Source organism: Solea solea, chromosome 4 (genome assembly GCF_958295425.1).
Source record: "Solea solea chromosome 4, fSolSol10.1, whole genome shotgun sequence".
NCBI classification, from domain to species: Eukaryota; Metazoa; Chordata; class Actinopteri; order Pleuronectiformes; family Soleidae; genus Solea; species Solea solea.
Genome location: NC_081137.1, coordinates 24,653,239 through 24,679,086, shown reverse-complemented (window position 1 = coordinate 24,679,086; position 25,848 = coordinate 24,653,239). Strand labels below are relative to the sequence as shown.

The window sequence follows — 25,848 nt, the reverse complement described above, 5'->3', positions numbered from 1 at the left end:
CACTTTATACGTTATAACAGAACGACAACACAGACAAATAAAACACTTTATACGTTATAACAGAACGACAACACAGACAAATAAAACACTTGATACTTTATAACAGAACGACAACACAGACAAATAAAACACTTTATACGTTATAACAGAACGACAACACAGACAAATAAAACACTTTATACGTTATAACAGAACGACAACACAGACAAATAAAACGCTCCGATATTATCACGAGGTTACAGAAGATGTGATTTTATGATCTGTTGGTTCATTGTCATTAAAAAACGATCTCACACTAAAGTTGACACTTGATTTTATTTGACCTCACCTATGATCCCCATCTTGAGCGGGAACATCAGGGACACTCCGATGGGGAGCCCGATGAAGTAGAAACACACCAGATTACACACAGCGCCCACTTTCTGCTCTCCTGCTCCTCTGACGATTCCTCCCGTCACTCCCTGCACGGGCAAGAAGAGCGGGAGAAGTCTCATGTCAGGCTTATTTTTACTGAGCAGTGACAGGAAGTTGATTAAAGCTTCTCACCGCGATGGCCTCAGCAACGTGGATGCCACCATAAATCTTCATGACGTCAGCCACCCTCTGAATAATGTCTCTGCAGGTAAAATCCCAACAAAGACACTCGAGTAAAAGGTTAATGTGAATGAATGTGTGAATGTGACGCAGACACAGAACAAAGTAACTTTCCCGGTTAATGAGAAACTTGTCTGCAGTCTGCACGTACTTCTCTGTGGTGAAAATATAACCGATGACATCCTTGGACAAACCGAGACACATTCCGATGACACACGAGACGACACCTGCGCGTCAGAAAAGACAAAAGAGTCCAACAGAGAACTTCACGGTGATACAGCAGCTTCACTGTCAAACTACAGAGGAGATTCATACATGCACCAGCGACGGAGACCCTGCTGGCCAGTCTGGCTCGCTCTGTGTTCCCAGCACCGAGAGCGTTTCCCACGCGGACACTGGCGGCGACTGAGAAGCCCATCGGAAACTGTGGAAACAAACAAACAAACTCAGATCACCGACGCTCATCAAGGTGAAAATCAGAGGACGCTTGAGTGGAAGTCACCATGTAAACGACAGCAGCCAGCTGATACACGACAGACTGAGCCCCTAACTCCACCTCACTGACCACGCCTGCGAGGAAACCTGCGACCTCGTACAACCACCACTCCAGACAGAACATCAACATGCTCGGCACGGCCAGCTGCAGGAACGATCCCCACTCCTGCAGACAGTCTCTGGACCAACCTGTCACCACACAAGAGATGGAAAAATCTGATTTATATCATTAAAGAAACATTTTTACTTCCCTTCCAGCGATAGACGAACATTTTCTCTCTGTCAAAGTTAAACGATGCGAAAATGATGGGAAAAGCTTGATTTTACACATCTGTAAATCATCTATAAATCTCACTAATGTTCCAGGAAAGTTCCTGTCGTTCATTACAGTTAACACAGAGATGATGTTGGTTCTGTATCGACAGATGTGCAGAGTCTCTATGAGCAGGAGTCCAGCTCCACACAGTAAAAACAGACTTCTGTTAACATCACTTGAATCAACACGGCTCTGAAACACTCAGAGAAAATCAAATCAACACTGAAGATTGGATTTGAGGCTCACTTTTATCGATCATGCAATCAAACTAAACACACACTGTTCTCCAGTGTTTTTCCCACAAATGTCTTAAAGGAAGCATTAAAAAAATAAAAGAAAGTTATTTCTACAGAAATTCAATGCTGTAAACTCACCATCCCATGTGGTTTTGTGCAGACCTCTGACGCAGATATACACAAACAAGAACACGGCCAGACAATACTGGGAGATGGCGTTAGCTGCTGCAGATCCACTACAGACCAAATACAAGGGAGAAGATCAAGGTTAACCCCTCACTCACTCACTCACTCACTCACTCACTCACTCACTCAGCTTTAAAGGTCCAATATGCAACTGTTTTTTTAGAAAAATACCTTTTTCTGGAAGTAAATGAAGCTCGTTCTGAATCCAAATACTGAGCTCGTCATCACAACACACTCATCATCATCATATATACAGGATATAATGAGCATTTAAAAGGTAACAGATAATGATGATGATGGAGGAGTGTCTCATAAACACCTCGTCACCTCAAACGACCTCATTTGAATTCAGGATATTTATATCCAGGCGCTGGTGGTACTCGGATGCAACCGTCGAGAGCTTTCTAACAAACACGCAGAGCAGGAGGAGACCATGTCTTTCACGGAGGAAGAATACACCAAATGTTTCTCAAAGAAATCAGTTTTAATGGAAGTCTCAGGATGAACATCTTCCTGAGCTCTGGTTTTCAGCTCTTCTTCAAAAGCACAGTGAATCACCTCAACATAGTAGATAGATAGTACTCAGTACTTAGTCCTAGTAGAAGATAATATTCCTGAATGTTGCATATTACACCTTTAAACGCCTCCATCTTTGCTCGGTGTGACACTGATTACTTCCACCTCTGGGTCCATACTCACACAACCCCCATGTCTAGAAGACCGAGGAAGACGTGGTTTATTATTGCATTTAAAATATTCCCCATGGCTCCGGTTATCACCTGTGGCCACATGATGCCCTGTAATCCAGAGCAAAACAGTGCACCTGCTGTTTGTTCCTGTCTCACAGTACATGATCCTCTCACACACACGCACGCACACACACACACACACGCACGCACACACACACACAGACACACACACACACACACACGCACACACACACACGCACACGCACACACGCACACACACACAACGCCTTGTTACCCCCAAAGTTTCAGTCATTCCGTGACGTACAGAGACATTAAGTGCACCTGATTCTGCAGATACCTCCCCTGCAGCTGGTACATGAAGGCAGCCTGCAGACACCGACACAAGGCAGTGAATGAGCTTAATTAGATCAATAATGCAACACAACAGCCATTCAACACACAACAACACTCAGTAAATGCTCGGAGGAAGCTGAACTCACAGGCAGAGCCGGCATAAAGATCTTCACGTACAGCTGCGAGATTCTTAACGGCAGAGCAGGAAAAAGGGGGAAATTATAAATAACTGATGAGAAAGGCGGCGTCGGATGCTTGTTGGTGTTATTGTGTGTCTGTGCTTCACCTGGCGACATCTGCGCTCTGCCTCACAGCCAGTAAAATTGGCTGAGTGTTAATGAGGACGGCCCAGCAGGGGAAACAGGCCAAGAGCAGGATCAACACGCCCCGCTGCAGAATCACCCCGACACGCTTCAGGTTACCACTGCCGTACGTCTGCCAGAGAGGGGTCAGGGGGGCAGCGTTAAAGAACAGAGGGTAAAACAAACAGATGTGAAGCAGCTGCATCAAACAGCTGAGGGTGACCCCTGACCCCTGAAGTACCTGAGATATGAGCGTGTCACACGCAGACGCCAAGCCACTGCCAATGGAAATGCCCGTGACATTTATCACCTGAGTTAAAACAATAATCCACATTTAATATCAATAAACACACAGAAGAAAACAACACAGATATGGAAATCAATAACTGTCTTAAGTAAAAGAAGTGAGTGAGTGAGTGAGTGAGTGAGTGAACCTGAAGAGCAACAACATGCCAATAACAGCAGAAACTGGAGGTCACCCACCGCGATCGCTAAAGCCACACCGGCCAGCTCGGTTTTGCCCAGGTGACCACAGAACACCATGCTGACGAAGCCGATCAGGAAACTCATCAACTGTGAGATGATCTTTACAAATGCATTCAATCAGTGAAACAAACACAAGTGACAACAAACAACACACGAAACTTCATTCTTTAATGTCTTTATGTCATTGGTTCTGCTGCTGCTGCTGCTGTTACTGCTGCTGCTACTGCTGCTGCTGCTGCTGCTGCTGCTGCTGCAGTTACTGCTGCTGCTGTATTTCTAAACTAACGAGCCTCTCCAGTGATTACTGAAGTTTGCACAAAGAAAACTTAAAGTCCACGAGTGAAAAGTGAGAAGTGAGCGTTGGAGGCGATTATTTATTTATAAACTAACTCACACACAGATTAGTTAGATTTGAGCGTACGAGAGACAACTGGTTAGGAACTTTAGATTTAATGAATGTTCTTGTCATTTCATTTGTAATAAAGTCTACAGATCACACAGTATTGAAGGCATTTATTATTATTATTATCATTATTATTGTTATTATTATCATTATTATTATTATCACTATTATTATTATTATTGTTATTATTATTGCTACATAACAGGACAACATGTGAATAAATTCTTCATGTAATAATTATTGTTGTAATGAAGCAGCAGTGGCAGATGAGTGACAGTGTTTCCATCTCACCACAGGTCCGGCCAGTTTAAGAAAGTGAACGGTTTCATTCTTGTAGTCCGCTGGTATCCAGCGTGTGATGCAGGATCCGCAGCATGAGTCAACGCCGCCGTGCCCGGCAGCAGGAGAGGGGGATTCGTCTGCTCTGGACCGTCCACTGACTCCCGCACATGCACTGCTTAAATCTTCCATTGTGAAATGAGCTTTGGGAGAAAAGAGAGAAAACAGCTGAATGATGTCGGTACAGTACACGTCCCGTCAGACAGAGACAGAAACACTGGCACTAATCAATAACCAATTACCTGGGTAATAATGAATAACCAGGGCTTTGTTCACCGTCTGTGAGAATGAGCAGATATATATCGCCACAAGTCAAACCCTCTCCCCCCCCGACCCGCGGATAACCTGTCCACTCTAAACGCTGCCAAAACACAGAGGATTTTTCTGCCCCGCTCATTTGCTTCTCTCCCTCCCCACAAGTCAGAAGAACAAATGTTGTTTTTAACACAACCCTGTGTCTGCAGCAGCACGTTCACACAGGTTACACTCGTGTTACAGGGTTCAAATGTTTCAAAGGTGAAGATCCGACTGGATCACAGTCTAACAAACGCTTCACATTCAACATTTAAGACTTGAAACCTGTCAGCTCTCGACGTCTGAACACAAAGGCAGATGTTTGGTGTGAGGTGGGAGACGAGGCCTCGCAGGGGGATTCAGCAGAGGCTCAGTCAAACAAAAAGAACATAATATCATCATAAAATAGCTGAAGGTTGAACGGATAGTTCACACAGTTACAGCTGAACATTGATATTTGATGTAACACTGTTTCTGTGAGCGGAGGCTGTGAAACCGTTACAATCATGTGACTGCTGCACTTTCCTGTGAATGGGACACACCCTAAAATACAAACATCTTCAAATAAAGCCTCATATTTGCCCTCACTGAGGCAAACACGTGCTGTTCTCCTGCCTGGGCGTCACTGTGCTGCGTGAAGCTCCCAGCGAGTGGTGCTGTTTTGCTCTTCACTAAAGTTTGTTTGTTCCTCAGCGGCGAGTCAGAGCCGAGCAAACGTACGCTCCTTCATTCTCTGCATTTATTGACTCCAGGGTCAAAAGGACGAGAGAAGAAGAGAAACAAGAGAGAGAGAAATGAGCAGAGGAAGGAGGTGACACCACACCACCGAGTGTAGGCTCTCATTCATTCTGCAGGTTCAGTGATGCAGTGAGGCCCCCCCCCCCACACACACACACACACACACACACACACACACACGCGCGCGCACACACGTAAATATGTTCCACCAACCAGAGGAGCTGGCGTCGCCGTGACGTCACACTGCAGTTCTTCTCGGGCTCCACTGGATGACAGTGGCAAGTCACCAGCCGTCAGTCTGCGGGTGTGTGTGTGTGTGTGTGTGTTTGGGTGGGGTTCTCGTTGGATGGGCAGTGATGGGGTATTGAGGAGGTGGAGAGGGTTTACTGGAGGGGGTAGGTGGGTTGATGGAGGTGTAGGAGGCGGGGGGGGGCGGGCAAATGAGAGGAAATTGTTTTGAGTCACAGCAGATTTGGTGGCGTGAGATAAGGCTGATGACGGTGGTTGTGGTGTGATTAGGATTAGGGTGGGGTGCACGGGGGGGGTAAGGGTTTGGAGAGACTAGAAGGTAGTGGTGATGATGATGACGATGATGATGATGGAGCTGGGGGTGGGGGAGTGTGTGTGTGTGTGTGTGTGGGGAAGCAGGTTTTGGGAGGGGTGAGGGTATTTTCACTGTGCTTTTATCTGTGTGAATTTTTCCCTTTACTATGAGAGTGGGGAATTGAGAGAAAGATGAGGAGATGGGAGGTTTAGATAATGCCGGCCAGAGGGAGCAGGAGAGGGCAGAGCATGTCACACAGGAAAGATAGAGTGCCGCGGAACAAGAAAGAGTGGACCAGACAAAAGAAGTGCACATTTGATAGACAGGCGAGAAAAGAGAGGATGAGAGGATGGATGAGGGAGGGCTGAAAGAGTGACAGAGTGATTTTCAACGTGTCTCTCTTCCCTTCTTCGCCGGTTACGTTGTGGGAAGCTTGGGTGATGACAGCTTTAGGGGTTTTTAGAGGGAACAATGACGCAGAGAGACGCGTCGCATCTGCTCCAACTGATAATGACGACGTCTAAAAACCATAATAACAATAATAAGCAGCTTCTCGTGGAACCCTAAAACCGCCGGCACGTGACGCACGCGTCAGAGATTATCACACATGACACTCTGCACTGGACACACAGAGCTGGCTATCTCACGTCCACAGTGTGTGTGTGGTCAGGGTGAGACACAAAGAGAGACAGAGGTGGAAACAGAGAGGAAAAAAGGGGGAGTGAGAGGAGAATGGATTACACTGAGAGTCACACATTTACATCTGCATGATGAACACAGGAGATTTAGGCTAGCGTCAGAAAACGAAAAGAACGCCTTTATAGTCGTGTCATTCTGTCATTTAGCTTTTATGAGAAATCACAGGGAGCCATTCAGAGAACACTGAACCCCACTGAGGGGGATTATTGTGGGGATGTGAGATGTCTGATCATCTCCACCATGTCAGGGCCTTCATCTGAATTTTCAACAGTTTGAGAAAAGAATTTCAGAGGAACGTTCACAAAGTCACAGCAACGCTGCGACATTGTGATGTTTCACTCTGGAGCCAGATGTGGAGATGAAGCCTGAGCTTCAGACACATGACATGTCCGTCTTCTCGGGTTCACAGGATTGATGATGTTAAATTAAAGGTCTCGTGTGATCGTCACAGAACACGTTACAGCTCCGCTCTTCATTTAACAAACGCTGCCATTAATGCAACGGACGGTCCCTCTCAAACGCCACCTCTCCTGATTCTTCTCCATGACTCATCCAAGCTCCACAACAATGCGACAGACGCTGTTTGGTCCCTGATGACACGAAGCTGCACGTTTCAACACAAACAAACACCTGGAACAAACAGGGACTGCAGCACATTGTGTGAGACGCCTCCCATTGAGTGTGTGTGTTCTTATTTTGAATGAATGGATGAATGGATGAATGTCTGGGGTTATAGGCTCCTGTTATGTGTGGTTGAAGTTCATGCATGGAACTGATTCTGTGCTTCATTGACTCAGAGGAGACGAGCTCATCGCTGGTCGACCTTGAACACAATCGCTTCTCACTCTCACTTTCACTGTTGAGAGGGTTTTTTCCCCTTTGTCGTCTCGTGTGACACAAGGACAGGAGCAAGCACTGACCTGCCCCTGCACCTGCACCTGCCCCTGCACCTGCCCCTGCCCCTGCCCCTGCACCTGCCCCTGCACCTGCCCCTGCCCCTGCCCCTGCCCCTGCCCCTGCACCTGCACCTGCACCTGCCCCTGCACCTGCCCCTGCCCCTATCCCTGCCCCTGCCCCTACCCCTGCACCTGCCCCTGCACCTGCCCCTGCCCCTGCCCCTGCCCCTGCCCCTGCCCCTGCCCCTGCACCTGCCCCTGCACTTGGACTCTGCTCCCTGCTGAAAGAAATTGTCCAAATGAAACATGTTGTGATTGGATCATCATTAGTGTGCTGTAGTCAGTAAACATGAACCAGGTTCACGTCTCTTCCTGGATTTACACGTTCATAGTTTCTTCATTTAGAACGAAGAATTTGTCAAACGATCTAATGAAAAATCAAAGTGGACGATCAATAGCTCCGAGCATTTAAGTGGATTTATCTGTTTCAATCTTTTCATTTTGTGAGACTAAATATTTATCAACAACAAACAGCTCAGTGTTAAAGACGTGGACTGCAAACGTCACTTCAGACATTTCACCAGTGGCTCGTGAACCCGTTTGACTCAGATTCTGCACATGTTCTGTGTTCACATGTGAAAAAAAGCTTACGGTTGCTCTTAATGTGAACATGAAAGGAAATGTGGAAACAGTGTCTTGTTGTGCTTCTGCTGCTCAAGAGAATGATAAATACAGTGTTTGTCAAAGTGCTCCACGTTGTATTTGGACAGAGATTATGCAAATACATGGAATTATCGCTCTACAGTGTACAGCAAAGGTCAAAAGGTCAAATAATCTGTGACTATAAACGAACATTTCCACTCGTTTCTCATTGAAACCCTAACAACATAAACTTTCCAAACTCAAGTGGCTGCAAAATCAACAATCCACAGGTTGCCCATTGATGCTGTTGCCATGGCAACATTGAAAAAAAACTGAAAGTTGCTTTAATGTCTGTAAAATAAAAATAAACCAAAATGAAACGTGTGAGAGACGTGAGACACAGACGTAAAGACAGTGAGAGACAGGAGAGACAAGAGTGTGAGGACACAGGACACAGCAGCGAGGACACAGGACACAGCAGTGAGGACACAGGACACAGCAGTGAGGACACAGCAGTGAGGACACAGGAGACAGCAGTGAGGACACAGGACACAGCAGTGAGGACACAGCAGCGAGGACACAGGACACAGCAGTGAGGACACAGCAGTGAGGACACAGGACACAGCAGTGAGAACACAGGATACAGCAGTGAGGACACAGCAGCGAGGACACAGGACACAGCAGTGAGGACACAGGACACAGCAGTGAGGACACAGGACACAGCAGTGAGGACACAGCAGCGAGGACACAGGACACAGCAGTGAGGACACAGTGGTGAGGACACAGGACACAGCGTGTGCACGCTTCTTCACGCTCATGACTGAACCTAAAGCTTCCACTAATACAAATAGACTGAATTAATGTTGTTCTTGTTCAGGGACATGAAAGTGGACGGAGGAAATTAGGGAGGGGAGAAAGATGGTGGTGGTGGTGGTGGTGGTGGTGGTGGGGGGGTGATGAGGCTTGAAAAGACATGAAGCTGTGTGTGTGTGTGTGTGTGTGTCAGGTTGGTGTTTAAACAACATCAGTTTACAGTGTTCCTTTTTGGTTTCTTCTAGAACTAAAGTATTTTCATAATCGATTCATCTGTCATTAAATGTCTCAAATGTCAAATTTTTGTCCACAAACGAAAATATTCAGTTTTAATGATTTATTTTCTTTCTCTTTTTTATGGAGCAAAGAAACAAAGAAAATATTCACATTTAAGAAGCTGAAACGACCAGAAATCATGTTTTAATCATGAAAACAGTTGAGGATTCATTTGGTGATGTTGTAATTGTTTCAGCTCTAAACTAAAGTCTATAATCTCAGGGACTTCACACAACAAGCACAAATAACCACTTTAACTCATTCAAATATGTCGTGAGAAGCAGGTGAAGTGATTCACTTGCTTCTGTACATGTGCTTTATTGGCTTCACTGTAATAGTGCAGTTTATGTGATTTACATCAAATGTCATTTTCTTTCCACTGTGACTGTGTCTGTGGCATTTCACTTGTGTCTGTCTGCACAGCTGCTGGTTAATAAAAGCCTCACAGAATCGGGATGTTTGAGTCTGAGCGACGGCGTTTAAGTGCAGTCGCTCACCATTTGTCGACAAAATGAACGAATGAACTTATTGAATCACTTCCAGGTGGAAACAAGTGGTTTTCTGACCTCAGCTGGAGCTGTGGGATAATGACTGAATGAATAAATGACTCAAAGCATGTTTGACTTTTAACGAATGATCAGTAAAAACAGCAGAAAAGAAGCAGAAACCTGCAGCTCGTGGAGAAACATCTTTAAACCAAAGCTCTAATCCACGTGTATACGTCGGACTTTTTGTCTGTGGAGGACGAGACGGGATCTCCAATCACTCTCACGTCAAACTACTCTGCACTGACACGGAGTTTCTCTCTCTGACTCCAATCAGACGTCCACGTGACATCTGGGGGTGAATGTGCTCATTTTCCCATCTACTACTGTATGTTGTGACGTCAAACATGAATCACTGCAGAATAACACACAGAATAACACACATAATAAAACAGAATAAAACACAGAATAACACACAGAATAAAACACAGAATAAAACAGAATAAAACACAGAATAACACACAGAAAAAACACAGAATAAAACACAGAATAAAACAGAATAAAACACAGAATAACACACAGAAAAAACACAGAATAAAACAGAATAACACACAGAAAAAACACAGAATAAAACAGAATAACACACAGAATAAAACAGAATAAAACACAGAATAAAACAGAATAAAACAGAATAAAACAGAATAAAAAACAGAATAAAACACAGAATAAAACAGAATAAAACAGAATAAAAACAGAATAAAACACAGAATAAAACACAGAATAACACACAGAAAAAACCCAGAATAAAACACAGAATAAAACAGAATAAAACACAGAATAAAACAGAATAAAACACAGAATAAAACACAGAATGAAACAGAATAAAACACAGAATAAAACAGAATAAAACAGAATAAAACACAGAATAAAACAGAATAAAACAAAATAAAACACAGAATAACACACAGAATAAAACACAGAATAAAACACAGAATAACACACAGAAAAAACCCAGAATAAAACAGAATAACACACAGAATAAAACACAGAATAAAACAGAATAAAACACAGAATAAAACAGAATAAAACACAGATTAACACACAGAAAAAACACAGAATAAAACACAGAGAAAAACACAGAATAAAACAGAATAAAACACAGAGAAAAACACAGAATAAAACACAGGCAAACGCCTCTATGAGCAAAGGGAAAGGAAAATAATGAGGATTTGTTGTAGGAAACAATGGATATTTAAGATTTCTGATGCTTTTCATGTTGGTAAAAAGCATATTTGACTCAACATGCCTCATATAATATTGCATTTAGATGAATAACATGAGCAGTGACATTAATTGGACTCTCCAGTTTGACTCCAGCCACAGGGAGCGCGAGGGTTGTGTCACAAATATGTGGATCCTTCGCTGCAGCGACACTCAAATAAACAACCTTATAAAGGCAGTAAATCAACGTTTCCACTGGTCAAAGTAACCACGACAACTCTTTTATAGACACGTTTTATTTGTATTTTCTTTCATCTTTAACCTGCTGTGGCTCCGATCAGCCGTTCATCTGGACTGAGCTCAGTTTGGTCTCCTACTACTTTATTTTGGCCGCGTCTGTGACGTCAAACATGAATCACCAGAGGAGGGGAAGGAGTTAATGGCCTCTTTTTAACCTGTGTTTAAATGCTGCTGTTTAATGGCTATAATCTCTCTCCTTCATTAACATTTGCTCTTAATCATCCGGCTGACGATGATTTTTAAAATCTCTCTCAAAGGTTGAATTGTTCTGTCTTTTTTCCACCGTGACTTGAACTGGTGGAGATTGTGTTTGTGGATTGTGACAATGAATGCAGTTTATGTGACAATATGGCATTGTGAGTACACAGCTGTGGGCTGTGATTGCAACGTCGCTCTCTCTCTCTCTCTCTCTCTCTCTGTGTGTGCGTGTGTGTGCGTGTGTGTTGCCTACAGGTGACTCATCGCACTGCAGATGACCACAATGTTTCTCTGTTGCTGGAGCGCTCACCGCTCTCCTTCCACCTTTTTTCTCTCACTCCCTTTTTCCCCGCTTCACTTCTTCCCTTCTCACAATCGTCTGCTATCTCTTTTTCATCCCGATTATATAATCTGTGTGCACGCCACCAAAAAAACCCGACATGCAACACATGCAGCAGACAAAGAAGCAGAACGTGTCTATCTGTCTGTGTTTAGTGTGGAACACTGTGCTGCAGCAGCAGCAGCAGCAGCAGCAGCAGCAGCAGCAGCAGCAGCAGCAGCAGCAGCAGAGCCATCATCCAGCCCAGGTATAATGAGCCATAATGTCATGTTACAATCTGATTGGCAGAGAGGGGAGGGAAAAAGAGGCTGCTGACAGAGAGAGAGAGAGAGAGAGAGAGAGGGGGAAATAATAATAATAATGATGATGATGATGATGATGATGATGATGAGAGGCCGTGAGGCGAAACAAAGGCAGCATAAAAAAGGTGAGGATCAATTTGTGCCTGCACCTCATTTTCTCCCCCCACAACCTCTCACCCCAGCGTAAAACTCACATCAATCACTACCATTTACAGCATCTCTGTATCTGTCTGTCTCTCTGTATCTGTCTGTCTCTCATTTCTTGCCCTCTGCTTTTCTGTCATCTGCATCCAGAGTCACAGTCAGTGTCACAGAGATCACAGAGACTAGAGATTACAGAGATTAGCGTTCGTTTGGACAGAAGTAAATAATCTGTTAAACACATGTGAACAAATGTAACATGTAGGAGGATTTTTGATGCCATCCCACTTTGACCAGAAGGACAAATGTGAAGATTGAAAGCTTTTTAACACATGACTGCAATGACGCGACAGTTTGTGTTAGTGGAAAAAGTTTGTGAAAGCTGAGAAGTTACGTGTGGTTATTACGGTAATTTAGCTCCTGAGAATCATCGTCTTTGTCACCAGAGAGGAGACAGTTGAAAAAACGCCTGTGCATAGTTTGCATTTTTTTGGCCTGTTAATAACTGTTAATACATAATTTTAACATGCAGTGAATTGTACATAACTGCCAGATATTTAAAGAATTCCTGGATAAAATGAACACAAGTTTTTATGTTTAAAATAAGCACAAAAAAATGCCCTTTCATTTGTTTTTACACTGAAACAACATTTAAAACCTTTGCAATGACAAAGGAAGGAAAGGTACAGTGTGTAAAATCACTCTGTGCAGTCTTCAGTTATTGTTTGTTGTCTATCGTAAACACACGGTGGATCTCAAATGGTCTCCAGAGAGCTGACCTGGCACTCCACGTAAATATAAAAGGCTCCTTGTGGAATAATGGGAAACAATTCATATGAAAAACCCCAAATATAATAATCATTTTATCTAAATGACAAAATAATTCACAGGTGTGTGATGCACTTAAATCATAATAAATGCTCCAGTTTATGGTCTGTCTCTCCAATCTGGATTTTTGTGTCTGCACCTTTAATTTACAGAGCTGAAAAAATTAATCGATGAATCGATTATTAATCGATTACTAAATTAATCGACAACTATTTTAATAATCGATTAATTGGTGTGAAGCTTTCTTCATGATTAAATCAAGATTTCCGATTGTTTCAGCTTCTTAAATGTGAATATTTTCCTAATTTCTTTGCTCCATAAAACAAAGAAATCATTAAAAGTGAATCAATTTGGTTTGTGGACAAAACAAGACATTTGAGAACATCATCGAACACTGATCAACCTTTTTGTAAGGTTTTCTGATATTTTATGGACCAAACAATTAATCGAGATATAATATATAATATACATATATTAAATCGACAGATGAATCGATTATTAAAATAATCGTTAGTTGCAGCTCTAATTTTTTTTTTTTAAATACCTAATAACGATAATAATAATAATAATAATAATAATAATAATAACACATGAAAGGCTAAACTTTGTCAAGTAAACTTTTGGATGAAATAATATAAGTTTTAGTGACGGAGCAGCTTTTGCAGCTGAGAACAAAAGTGTGTAACTTATACTATGTATAAATATACATATATGTATATATATATATATATATATATATATATATATACATATATGTGTGTGTGTGTGTATATAGACAGATAGACAGATGCAGATATATATATATGTAGATTTTTAGAGCTGCCCAAATCAAACCCTGCTTGACAAAAAGATTAGATAGATTAACCTAATCTTGGACATGCACATGCTGGCTGGCATGACATGTGTGTCAGTCTCACACACACACACACACACACACACATAGTATTTACATTGTAATTACCCCTGAGCCTCTCTCAGAGTCCCTGTGGGGCCTCAGGCTGAAGACGGTCTCAGAAGAGTCCCAGTTGTCCCATTGAGGAGATCATTAGCCTGGTTAGAGTAATCCACACAATATGTGTGTGTGTGTGTGTGTGTGTGTGTGTGTGTCACTTGTGTGTTCATGCGTTAACTGGCTGTTAAATGGACTCCGCGGCCTTTAGTGTCCGTGGACATTAGCTTTATTGGTGTGATCTGAAAAGTTATTTAGTGACAGCTGGGATTTCCCTCCCCAGGGACGCGGCCACTGACGCCTCATAATAGCAGACATGAATGGAGGGGAAATAGGCGTTAAATTGAAAGGCCTGGAAACAAACGCCTGAAACACACCCTTGAAATAAATTTAAAAACCATTTCAAGCTTAGAAGAAATGATTTGTTTTATTGCATCTTAATTTTATCCACATAAATAATAATGTTTTATTATCTTCTGATTGAAAATCTGATCTCATTTTAAATTAAATGAAGTTTTAATCCATAAACTCATTGTAACAAAACGATTTTTGAATATAATGTTTTGTGAGAGGCCTTCATAAGAACACACACACACACACACACGGAGTGATGTTGTTGTTTTTGTTACATTAGTGTCCAGTGTTGTATTAAAGAGAGCAAACATCTACATGCAGATGTTCCTCCAGACTCTGTGAACCAGCGTGACCTGAGCCAATCAGCAGCCGCCCTCTCTGTCTTTATCTCGCTCTGCCTCTGCTTTCTCCTCCCTCTGCCATTTTCCCTCCCCACGCCGCTGTTAGAAAAAAATTATCTTCTCTTTGCACTCTCTGCTGGAAAAGAGTGAGGGGTAAAGGGGCATGCTGAGGGAGAGAGGGGGAGAGAGGGGGAGAGAGCAACTGATTGCTCCTATTGTTATAAGAGTGAGGCTTGCAGCCTCATAGTGGATAATTGGCACGCATGGAGGGTAATGTATTTGGATGAGGAAAGGAAGTCAAAGAAAAGGCAGTGAAAAGGCTCCTGGACGAGAGGCTGAATTTAAATATTTGACATGAAATGTAAACAAATGTAAACATTTGACGCAAATGGGATATAATACAATAACGGAATCGTTCGTTTAATATATGAAAAAAACAAGAAGATTTTCCATTATTTCGATTATGAATCGATTACTAAATTAATCGATGATCATCAATTCATCGGTGTGAAGCGTTTTCATGATTAAAACAGGATTTCTCATGGTTTCAGCTTCTTAAATGTGAATATTTTCTTTGTTTCTTTGCTCCATAAAACAAAGAAATCATTAAAAACTGAATCATTTTAACATTTCAGAAACAAACACTGATCAACATTTTTTTTCATGGACCAAACAGTTACTCGATTAATCGTGAAAATAATTGACAGATTAATTATGAAAATAATGGTTAGTTGCAGCTCTAGATGGGTTAGGGTATGGGATTACAGTATTTATTATGAATGAACACAGTTAGTTACCGGCTAAATTAGAAGGAAAATGGCAAATTAAAATGTATATATACATATGTACAGTATAAATGTATATATATATATATATATATATATATATATATATATATATACATATATATATATATACACATTAAAGTGAATGTATATGAAGAAGTCAGCGGTCTGTAGCTGAATCTTTCCTCCTCACAGATTTAAAAACAGTTTGTGTGAATGAGGTGAAACTGAGAATGAGTCACACTTTCTTTTGTCGTCGTTGTGATGAATTAAAAATGCCTTCACTCAATGAAAGCTCTTATGCAGAGATGTTCAGGTGCTCTGACGACGACGTGTTTAAGTTTAAAGTCTACGGTAAGTTCAAGAAGGTTGATTTATCTGATGTTATGTGTCGTTTATATTTGAGATTAACATAAAACATTATTCTCTTAGCATTTCATAAAAAAGAATCAATCATCAACAAATATGTTATGATTTTAGTATGTTTCTTTATCCTGGAGCTTATTTCTCACGTCAGATCAAAGACAAATGAATAAATAAGATTGAATTATACCCACGAGAAGCAGAGGATACTTTTATCTAACAAATCCTGGTTTATATACTGAATTAATTAACTGAAAGTTAATAAAAAACGTGAGACGTGTCCATGATACTGAACGTCTGCTAAATCTAATCGATGATGTTGTTACTCTCCATTTTCCTCCCTGTAACAACAGCTGTGTATAATAATATAATACAGCTGTCACGCAGTCCTTTGTTCCTGTGTTCAAGAACAAGCTCTGCCATCATTTCCTGGCATTCGCCATGTTCTTATTCCCTCTCTCGCTCTTGTTTTCATCTGCATGTGTCCTTTTCATTCCTGTCAAACACTTTGAGAAAGTGCTTGATGGGAGGCAGGTGTTAAAATAAAGTCTGACTCGACTGGAGGAAGAAAAGAAAACGTCAAACTCACTGTAAACTTAAAGGTTTAACACTTAACTGCAGAGATAATGACTGCGCAACACTTTCCACAAGGTCTAATAATAACTTAAATAATATTAATAATTATAATAATAATAATAATAATACTTATAATACTGATAATAATACTAATACTACTACTACTACTACTACTACTACTACTACTAATAATAATAATAATAATAATACTTATAATAATAATAATACTCATAATAATAATAATAATAATAATAATACTGATAATAATAATAATACTACTACTTATAATAATAATAATACTAATAATACTAATACTAATACTAATAATACAAATAATCCCTGCACAAGCATAAGCAAGAAAACACACGACAGGTGATGCAGAAAGCTCGCTGACCTTTAACCAGCAGGATGACATCACGTGGTGCATCACATGACCGCATTGTGAAAAATCAAGCATGCAGTGTAATCACACAGAAAATGTTACTCTGTCATCAAAGCCACTCCTGCACATCCCTCTGCATGTGTGTGTGTGTGTGTGTCTATTTCATATTCCAGTCACAAACCATGTGGTGCAACTTCTGAAATGGTACGATTTGGTATTTCAGGATTTTTATTTTATTTTTTTTTTAAAGGGAGGGGGTGGTTGATAAGTTTTGTGCCTCAAGGTCTGTCTGGGATGGGATGATGGGATGGCTGCACCTCCTCAACGCTCAACACGCTCAACACGGCTCCATATCACTCATGAAAAACAAGGATGTGGAAACATTTGCATTCAGTCGAGCACGAATGTCAAAGACGCTGCAAAGATCTCGGAGTTCTTGTGTGTGCGTGCGTCGCAAATGAGTGCACTTGTAAGACTATCATCTCTGATATTATTTTGTGTGAGTGTGTGTGTGTGCGTGTGTATACAGTGTGTCTAAATTGGAAGGCTGTAATTAAATGCGTAGACCTCTCCACTATCTCCTCCTCCAGCCAGCGCCAGTGACGCACAAACCGCAGCACAGCCATGAGTCATCAGGCCCCCAGGATCACCACCCCTCCTTCCATCTCTCTATCCCTGCCTCCATCCACCTCTACACAGCTCTCTATAACCCTCTCTGCCTCTCACTACACATTCCTATGTCCCACTCTTTCTAAATTACCCAGCATCCTTCTCCCCGTTCGGCACGCACACGATGCAAGCAGACGCCTTTTCTCCATACACTCCTTGAGATTCGTGTTCAATTTCCACCTCAATCCGACACACTCCTGTTTATCTCTCTCTATCTCTCTCTCCACATCTGGCCATCTCTCTCTCTCTCTCTCTCTCTCTCTCTCTCTCTCACCCCCACCACCTTCCCTCTTCACTCACTCTGTCTTTACCCTTTTTTATCTCCCCTGTTAACCTCTCCAAGCCCACCCGTGAACCAAGGGGTTATTACGCTTGCCACAGTTGCGGGCAGGAAGGGGAACAGAAGGTGACACGGGGAGGGGACAACGAGAGGTGGAACGGTGGGAGAGGAGGCGGCGAGCGAAGGAGCAGAATGGACAGTGTGAGAGGGAACAAGAGAGACACAGAGGGAGGGAGGGAGGGAGGGAGGGAGGGAGAGAATGATTTGAGGCATTTGCCACCTGGCTTCCTGAATCATTATCTGACTCATGCTAATCTCTTATCTCCTCAGCCAGCCCCACACACACACACACACACACACACACACACACAGACAGGAAAACTAATATCTTAAAAATAAAATGAGCAATAGCAGCATTTTTGAGTATCAGACAGAGGAAGAGAAGAATAGTCAGAGCGGATGAGAAACACTCAAAGGACGGAGAGAAGAGGAGAGAAGAGGAGAGAAGAGGAGAGAAGAGGATCTCTCTCTGTCTCTCTGTCTCTCTTTTCTGTCTCTCTCTCTCCTCCGTCTGACGAGGTCGCCAACGTGGTTTAAGAGGAAAAAAGGGGATGTTTCATTTTCCATCTGTGTGAGTGTTTATGATATGAGTAGGAAGGAGAGCGTATTAAGCGTATGAGTCATAAATGTGCGCGCCTCTGTGCCCCACCAACGCCCTGCAGAGAGGTTGCATCCACAGCTGCAGGAGGGATAAAAAAAGGCAATTTCGTGCTTTACTTGGTGTGGTTATCCAATTAGTTACACAAAACATGTGGCTAAGCGGATGTGTACCAATATGCTTCTGTTTCTGATAGATGTTTCATCCCCGCGAGATTCTTCACAAATATGTAGCAGAGCTGTGTGATGAAATATTACACTCTGGGTGCAATCCTGTTTGATTTGGTTATTTTTTTGTATTTGGCTTTAGTCGTTTGACTTTGGCAGAGGGGATCACGCACTATTATCCTCTGAGCTGACAGTGATAATTCCAGGTATTCTGTGCACAGATGCTGCATAAGCTCTGTGTTCATTAACAAAAGCAACGTGGCTCGATTGCTCAAGGGTTTCCCAAAAGAGAAAGTATTAGTGATGATGTGGTTGTGCACTTTAAACACGTGTACATCCTGAACATTCCCGATAAAGACACTAGGCTTTTCAGCACGTGACAGAGCCCGCTAATTATTTATGTAAATGTGTTCTTGGAATCGGCTTCACCTGTAAAAATAATAATAACACACAGATTAATGTATTAGAATAATGAGGCTCTGGAGAAGTTCACTATAATACTAGATTGGTATAAAAATAAACTGTGCACCACCTCCTCACGTTGTAGCTCTGAAAGGAACAGGGAACTTGTCTTCATTTCATACTCTGTGTGTGTGTGTGTGTGTGTGTGTGTGTGTGCGCTGCATACATATGCAGGGTACAAATGACACAGTTGGTGCTTCAGAGCTTCAAAGCCTTGCAGTGGGCGAGTGACTCAACGTCACAGCGTCAGATACTACTCCACTGGAGTACCCCACATTTATTTGTAACATCTAAAATATTTATGGCCTGGATTTTTCTGCCTAAAGCAGACGGCGAAACAGACTTTTAATAGCTCACGAGTGTCGAGCTCACAAAAAAACAAAATGCCTAGAAAACAGTGTCAGTCGGTGATAACATCAGCGAGTGTGGGACTTAAAATGATCGCCTGGAGCCTCTACAGCCTAATTTCTGAATATATCTCAGCTCCTGAGATTGTTGGAAAAGCTACAAAAACAAAGTGATTTAGTGAGATATGTGTGTGGAGAGAAACGATTAATACGTGCAGATTGTGAAGCAGATTAGCAGATCATAATACGAGGCACATTATCAGACAAATGTTGACTTTCATTCCTTGGCCAATTTAGCCCGGGGGATCAATAAACTATTTCAGATTCTTCTGTTAAGGATTCTGCTTGTTCTACGGTTTTTCTTATTTCTCTTCTGTGAACATGAGTCATTTTAATCCCCAGGTCTCCATCTTAGAGTAAGAGAGAGATTCTCAAACCTTTTTCACATTAAGAGCGTAAACGCTTCCTGACACGCCCCAAACTTATCAAACTATCTACTGTCAGCAAAGAGACTAACGACGGGTTTCCACTGCCTCATCACGACACGACACGACACGACACGACACGACGCGGCACGGCACGGCACGGCACGGCACAGCACGGCACGGCACGGCACGGCTAAGCTGCATAATACCTGGTACATGGCACTTTTTTTTAGTACCTCCTCTGGAGAGGTTCCCAGTGAGCTGAGGCGTTACTATGCGGCGACGTCGTCAGACTGAGTGTCATCACAGGAAGAGTCGTCCGACACAAGAATCAAGCTGAACGATGCTGAACTGTACATCAGTTAAAAAGATTTAAAGGCCACATAGAATGCAGGTATCACACATATATGTTAGTTATGGAGGTCTACTTACATATATTAACTTGTTTTCATGGTTAAAAAACCTCCTAATCGCTGCAAACAAGCCGATCAAAATATATCCTCACTGACGCACTCGTCAGCCGCGTCTGGGTCTGGGTTCATCTCCAACAATTACCAGGGAAACGTCTGAAATCTCAATATTTAACAGAGGAGTCTGGTGGATTCAGCGACAGCACGGCTGATTCAGTCACTGAAAACAACTGCTTTACAATGTGTGTGTGTGCTGGGACCAGAGGTGGAAAGGTTATGTAAGCTCGTCACGGACGCACAAAGACGTACACAAATGAAACACTAGACAATCTCAGGTACAATAGGCCAAACTGCTGTGAAACTCCCACTCCACTCTACTTTACCCTGGGTTCTTACCTTTAATGACTAGGATAGTGTACCATGAAAGCGGGGAGAGAGGGGGAGGAAACGAGCAGCAAAGACCACAGGGTGGAATCAAACTATGGGTCACAGCAGACGACCACTTTGTGTTTGAATATGTTGTTGCAGCTGATTCACTATCTTGTTCTTCTGTGAACTTGTTCTTCCTGTGTTTGCCTGCTGTAACAATGCTTCTCTTACCTCTTTTCATCTCCACATCTGTGATCTGTGCCCTCTCCTCTCCTCTCCTCTCCTCTCCTCTCCTCTCCTCTCCTCTCCTCTCTTCTCCTCTCCTCTCCTCTGGTGGAAGCTGCTGATGCTCTGTTGACCTTCACAACAACACATGGTCAACAGTTAGTGGTTGCATTCTGTATCCACACTACACCGTTTACATGCACAAACATGTGGAGCCAGACGTCCACGCTGTGACTGATCAACACTGTTGCTGATACTTTGTTTACCTGTGTGGTCATGTGACCTCGGCTGGGGTTGAAGAGGCCGTTGCTCTCATGTTTTTCTCTTCATCTGCAAGTGAAGGAAAAGACAAATAAAGTGGACGTGGTGAAAACGCTGTTTCTGCAGCAAACAGCTAAATTGCTGCTTCTTGTGATGTTTGTGTGATTGTGGTGCCTCCTAAGTCTTTTCAACCATGTAATTACTCATGTTTCAAAACAGTCAAGTTCTCAAGTATTCCACAACAAAGAAGTGCGATGTGCAAAGAGTGACTGCTGACAGTTTTCTTCTTCAGAATTCACAAAATAAATGATAAATGTGAGTCAACATGAGGGCTGAATCAGTCAGCCAGTGGGTGTCACACAACACAACGACACAAACCTCAACTAAGGTCCAACTGCAGTGTTTCTGAGACTCAAACTCTTCAAAGATTTTCATTTATTACAAAATAAACGTGAGAGATCTAGAGCAGTGTTTTATACTGAAGAGGTCACAGCAGCACACGTTCATTTAATACAATGATGGCTTCACAGTTTCAGTGTCCATCGTGATGTCGTTCCATTCAAACTGCACAATACCAGCGTTGATTACATCTACACTGCTGATCCTTTGAGGGGCGATGAAGGAAGCTGAAGCCAATCTCTGAGACTCCACAAGGGTTTCTGGAGCCTCTTCTACCAGCTCTCTACAGTCATGTCTTCACATCATGAACGCGTGAAGCCATGTTATGTTAAAACATAGCATGAAGAGCTTTGGATGATTCACAGCCAGTGTGTGGACGAGCGTCCTCACCCAGACTCGACAAAGTTCATACATGAAAACAACTACACAGAGACAACCATTCATGTTCATGTTCACATTCTCCACTTCACCTAACCACAATCTGTACATCTTTGTTCTATGGGGAGAAGTCAGAGGCCCTGCAGAGAGGCAGTGGAACCTTCTTCCTGTCCTGTGAGTCATCATTGCTAAATAATACCCAGTGCCTGTCAAGCATACGTTTCCATACTTCATTAATTTCATGATATGCTGCATCTTCTACGGTCAACAAACCACCACAAAGCACCTCAACTACACACAGACAATTTGCAGAGCATTTGTATGCACGCAGACACAATCAATAATCTACATGAACATATCAAAGAGACATCTGTTGTGTGCAGTCAGCAAGCCACAAAAACACCATTAGGGTAAATACTCTAATTTACACTTAGTTAATCTGTCCCGTGAGTCAATCCTTTTAAAGAATGGTGTGATTGCAGTAAAATAAATCTTCTGAAAGTCATTTAAGCTTCTATCAAAGTGACTGTGAGGTGCACAGGAGAAAACAATGACACTACTTATGCAGCTCTCTGCACTGGTGCTCACACTGCATCACTGGACACGTGCCACTCATCGAGACCTTGTGCAAAAACAGAACTGTGAAAGAGTACGATCACATGATTCATCTGTTGGCTTTTTTTTAAAACAACGTATAACTTTGTGGAATCCACTCATTTCAATTCATTAATTCTGTGATTAAAAAACACAAATGTGGAGGATGTTGAAGGATTAGACTGAAACACTTCAATGTGATTAACAGTGTTTGGAAAACATCAAATAAAAAAGACATTATACACACACACACACATACTCTCTCTATATATATATATATGCTTGTGCATTTTATATAATTGGGCATTGTGAGGAGGTTCAGCTGCAGAAGAGTAGCGTTAGTTAGTTAGTTAGTTAGTTAGTTGTGCTTTAACAGTTCATACAAACACTGTTTTATGTCCAACCTGCTGACAACTCTTTCAAAAAGCTCAAATCCATGGGCCATAATTCTACAACGCTTTACGTGACGTGGACGTGACGCTTAATGAAGATTAATGTCATGCCCACTTTCACCTCTCCAAAAACCAAAATATTATGAATGCTTTAAGTATCTGTGGATCTTTGTTTGTCACAGACTGTCATGATCTTCTCTCTGTAAAAATGTCACCTTTCCTTAATCATGTGACACACTCATGCAAGCAACCACTGTTTGCAAATAATGACTGCCTTATAGCTCCTCCCAGAATTACAGCTCACTGTCTGATAAATCGTTTTCAAACTGTGTCCATGCGACATCTTCGGGTCTTTGCTCGGCACAATGAAGCTTGATATCTGGTTTTAAATCTTAAGACAAAATTAATCAGGGAAAAGATAATGATGAACAAGTGAGAGACTGATTACATTGCTGCCTCGTCATAAACCTGCATTAATCATGATAATTTTCCTCACCGCGACACCTCCAGTGTGCTGCGATACCATCACCGTGTCACTGCCGTCGTATTAACTGGAACGCAAATTCCTGTCTGATATCAAAGTGTAGACGGAGTTGTTTTTATCTCACCCTGCTGATTTCACTCTGAACTGAACAAACAGCATCAGTAAATCTGCAAATGACACCTATAAAGACATCTGCCAACATCTGTGGCAACAATAAAAGACTTTACAGTCTCACAAAGCAACAGTTAGTGAATGGAAACATGAATTGTTTGATTGGAGCAACAAATCCATGTATAGCTTCTTTATCAATAAACCCACAAACAGCAGTTTATGGGTTTATTCCACACACACACACACACACACACAGAGAGAGAGAGGGAGAGTGTGTTGTGCGACCCTGTTCATCCTTCAGAGGATCAGAGGTTTTGTCGCTGTAGGTGTTGGCGATGACTCACACCAGCAAATTGCCGCGTTTCAAACGGCTTTCAAATGACTTCCCTTGCAGTCAGGTGGTGTGCAGATAACTGATAACACTTTTCATTTCTGGGAGTTTTGTGCGACTCATCTTTCCATCTGTTTTGTCTTAACTGGAGATATAGGCTGTTACGGTGTGTGCTGGGTCTACACTACAGTACGTACACAGAGCACTGCAATGCAGACACACGAGCTCAGCGCTGGTCATAGAATCATCAGAAGCCCGGCCTAAAACCTCCATCTGTCATCTCCCACTGAGATGAGTGGGGAAAACACTTTTGGGCACAGCCTATTTAGTCCGTCATAAAAAGGCTAATTTAAGATGACAAAAGATTACCGAGGATACACAGGGCTTTCCAGTCGCTTACCTGTAAAGGCTGTGCTGTCAATCCCCCACAAGAGACATAGAGTCATCATTAGCAAATGTAAATACTGACACAGCCGCTCTCCATCTTTATTTATTCATATCTTTTTCTATTCGGTCTACATTTCATATATACATACATATTTTTATATTGCACTCAGTTCTGTATATTCTGCTTTTCGCACGTTTACGTCTCTATTTTAAGAGATTGTCTCTTTTTATTCTGCCGTGTTGTTTCTCATCCTGTTGATGCCCCCCGCGTTGTCATTGTTTGTCTTATTGAGGTGAACGGTGGCTCTGTGGGAGCACCAGTACAGTGACAGTAAAGACTATTCTATTCTATTCTATTCTATTCCATTCTATGTTTTTGTGATTGTGCAAAGAAAACCAGACTTTTATAAAACTACATGTTAGTCTGACTGGATCAAAGTCAGACTAACATACTCAGATAATGGGATTAAATTGCCACGACAGAGTCGGATTAAAGAATAAAAGCCTTTGTTGGAGATTGTTGAAGATTCAGACATAAAGACTACCGAGCTATGAGGGGTGTGCGGCCACACTTCATTCAATAAATCAGTTCCCTGCTCGTGCTTGTAAACTGGGACAAGGACAGACGTCAGTTAAACGGTGCAGTAGCTCGACTAAACGGTGCAGGTGCCTGCAAACCTGCAGCCTGACCTGAGAGAAGAAAACAACATACACACTCACATACAATTAAAAATCCATTTCAGATAAGCTTGTGCATCATCGCTCCCATACAATACAATCAAAAAGACGTTGTTACTCGGTGACGATCGTGAACGTAACCACGTCACATGGATGCACAGGGACGTATGGTCTGTAAAACGCGTTTTCCCTGCCAGTGCATCTGCAGTGTGTGGCTTTGCCATCTGTGCTCTCCAGTGCAGTGATTACGAACGATGTGGATGCAAGCTATTATTCTAATAAAGTCTCATGCAAGGTTCTACTGTAGTACATAAGAGGCAGCTGGCTGCAGGCCCAATATCCTGTCATGAGGCCTTTAGAGCACAGCACTGGCTCAGAAGCGTGTGCACGGCTGTGTTTTTGTCACTTTCAATGGTGTGTTTGCTGATGCATGTGCCAGGTGTCTACAGGGGAGGGGGGGGGGAGATTGATGGTGAGTGCTGATGTCGCATGCCCTGATATGAGTCGCCTCATCAACCTCAAATTCACTGCCTGCTTCTGGCCTCCGACGCCATTCGTCACTGACGCCGCCGGTTTCTCAAAGGTTGCAAAGCGCATTTCGCAGCTAATATTCAAGGGGGTAAATAATTTCTGAGGAGCAGACAATGAGAGAGTCGGACAGCAAACGGCACAATGGGCACACATTATTCACACAGGATGCTAACCCTTCCCCAGGGCTCCATCGACTCACACCATAACTCTTCTCACGGGACTTTATTTATGCCACAGACGCTCGGCATTCAGCGAGTGTTCGCAGCTTATTCTCTCACATCATTTGTATTGGCTGATGGATTCAAATATTAGTTTTAGCACCATATTCATCAAGATGGAGATGTTCAGCCATTACAGATTACTCACCAAAGGGTTGGTGTTCATTCACAGCACTGAGAGAGAACACAGAGGCGTTTTTCTTTA

General features: G+C 42.4%; 1 protein-coding gene across 1 annotated transcript in view; it reads right to left on the bottom strand.

Annotated features, from left to right (window-relative positions):
* The window catches only part of LOC131458932 (multidrug and toxin extrusion protein 1-like), a 47,615-nt gene that overhangs the window by 2,396 nt on the left and 19,371 nt on the right, over nt 1-25,848 (bottom strand). The window contains exons 3-17 of the mRNA XM_058628301.1: nt 21,146-21,209; nt 20,886-21,013; nt 4,353-4,543; nt 3,656-3,757; nt 3,414-3,482; nt 3,157-3,305; nt 3,017-3,059; nt 2,859-2,903; nt 2,527-2,624; nt 1,780-1,877; nt 1,097-1,278; nt 910-1,018; nt 746-821; nt 547-616; nt 329-461 (exon numbers count right to left, since the gene is read on the bottom strand). Coding sequence (XP_058484284.1) covers nt 329-461; nt 547-616; nt 746-821; nt 910-1,018; nt 1,097-1,278; nt 1,780-1,877; nt 2,527-2,624; nt 2,859-2,903; nt 3,017-3,059; nt 3,157-3,305; nt 3,414-3,482; nt 3,656-3,757; nt 4,353-4,543; nt 20,886-20,895 — 1,375 coding nt within the window. The 5' untranslated portion in view covers nt 20,896-21,013; nt 21,146-21,209. The remainder of the gene's footprint in view (nt 1-328; nt 462-546; nt 617-745; nt 822-909; nt 1,019-1,096; nt 1,279-1,779; nt 1,878-2,526; nt 2,625-2,858; nt 2,904-3,016; nt 3,060-3,156; nt 3,306-3,413; nt 3,483-3,655; nt 3,758-4,352; nt 4,544-20,885; nt 21,014-21,145; nt 21,210-25,848) is intronic.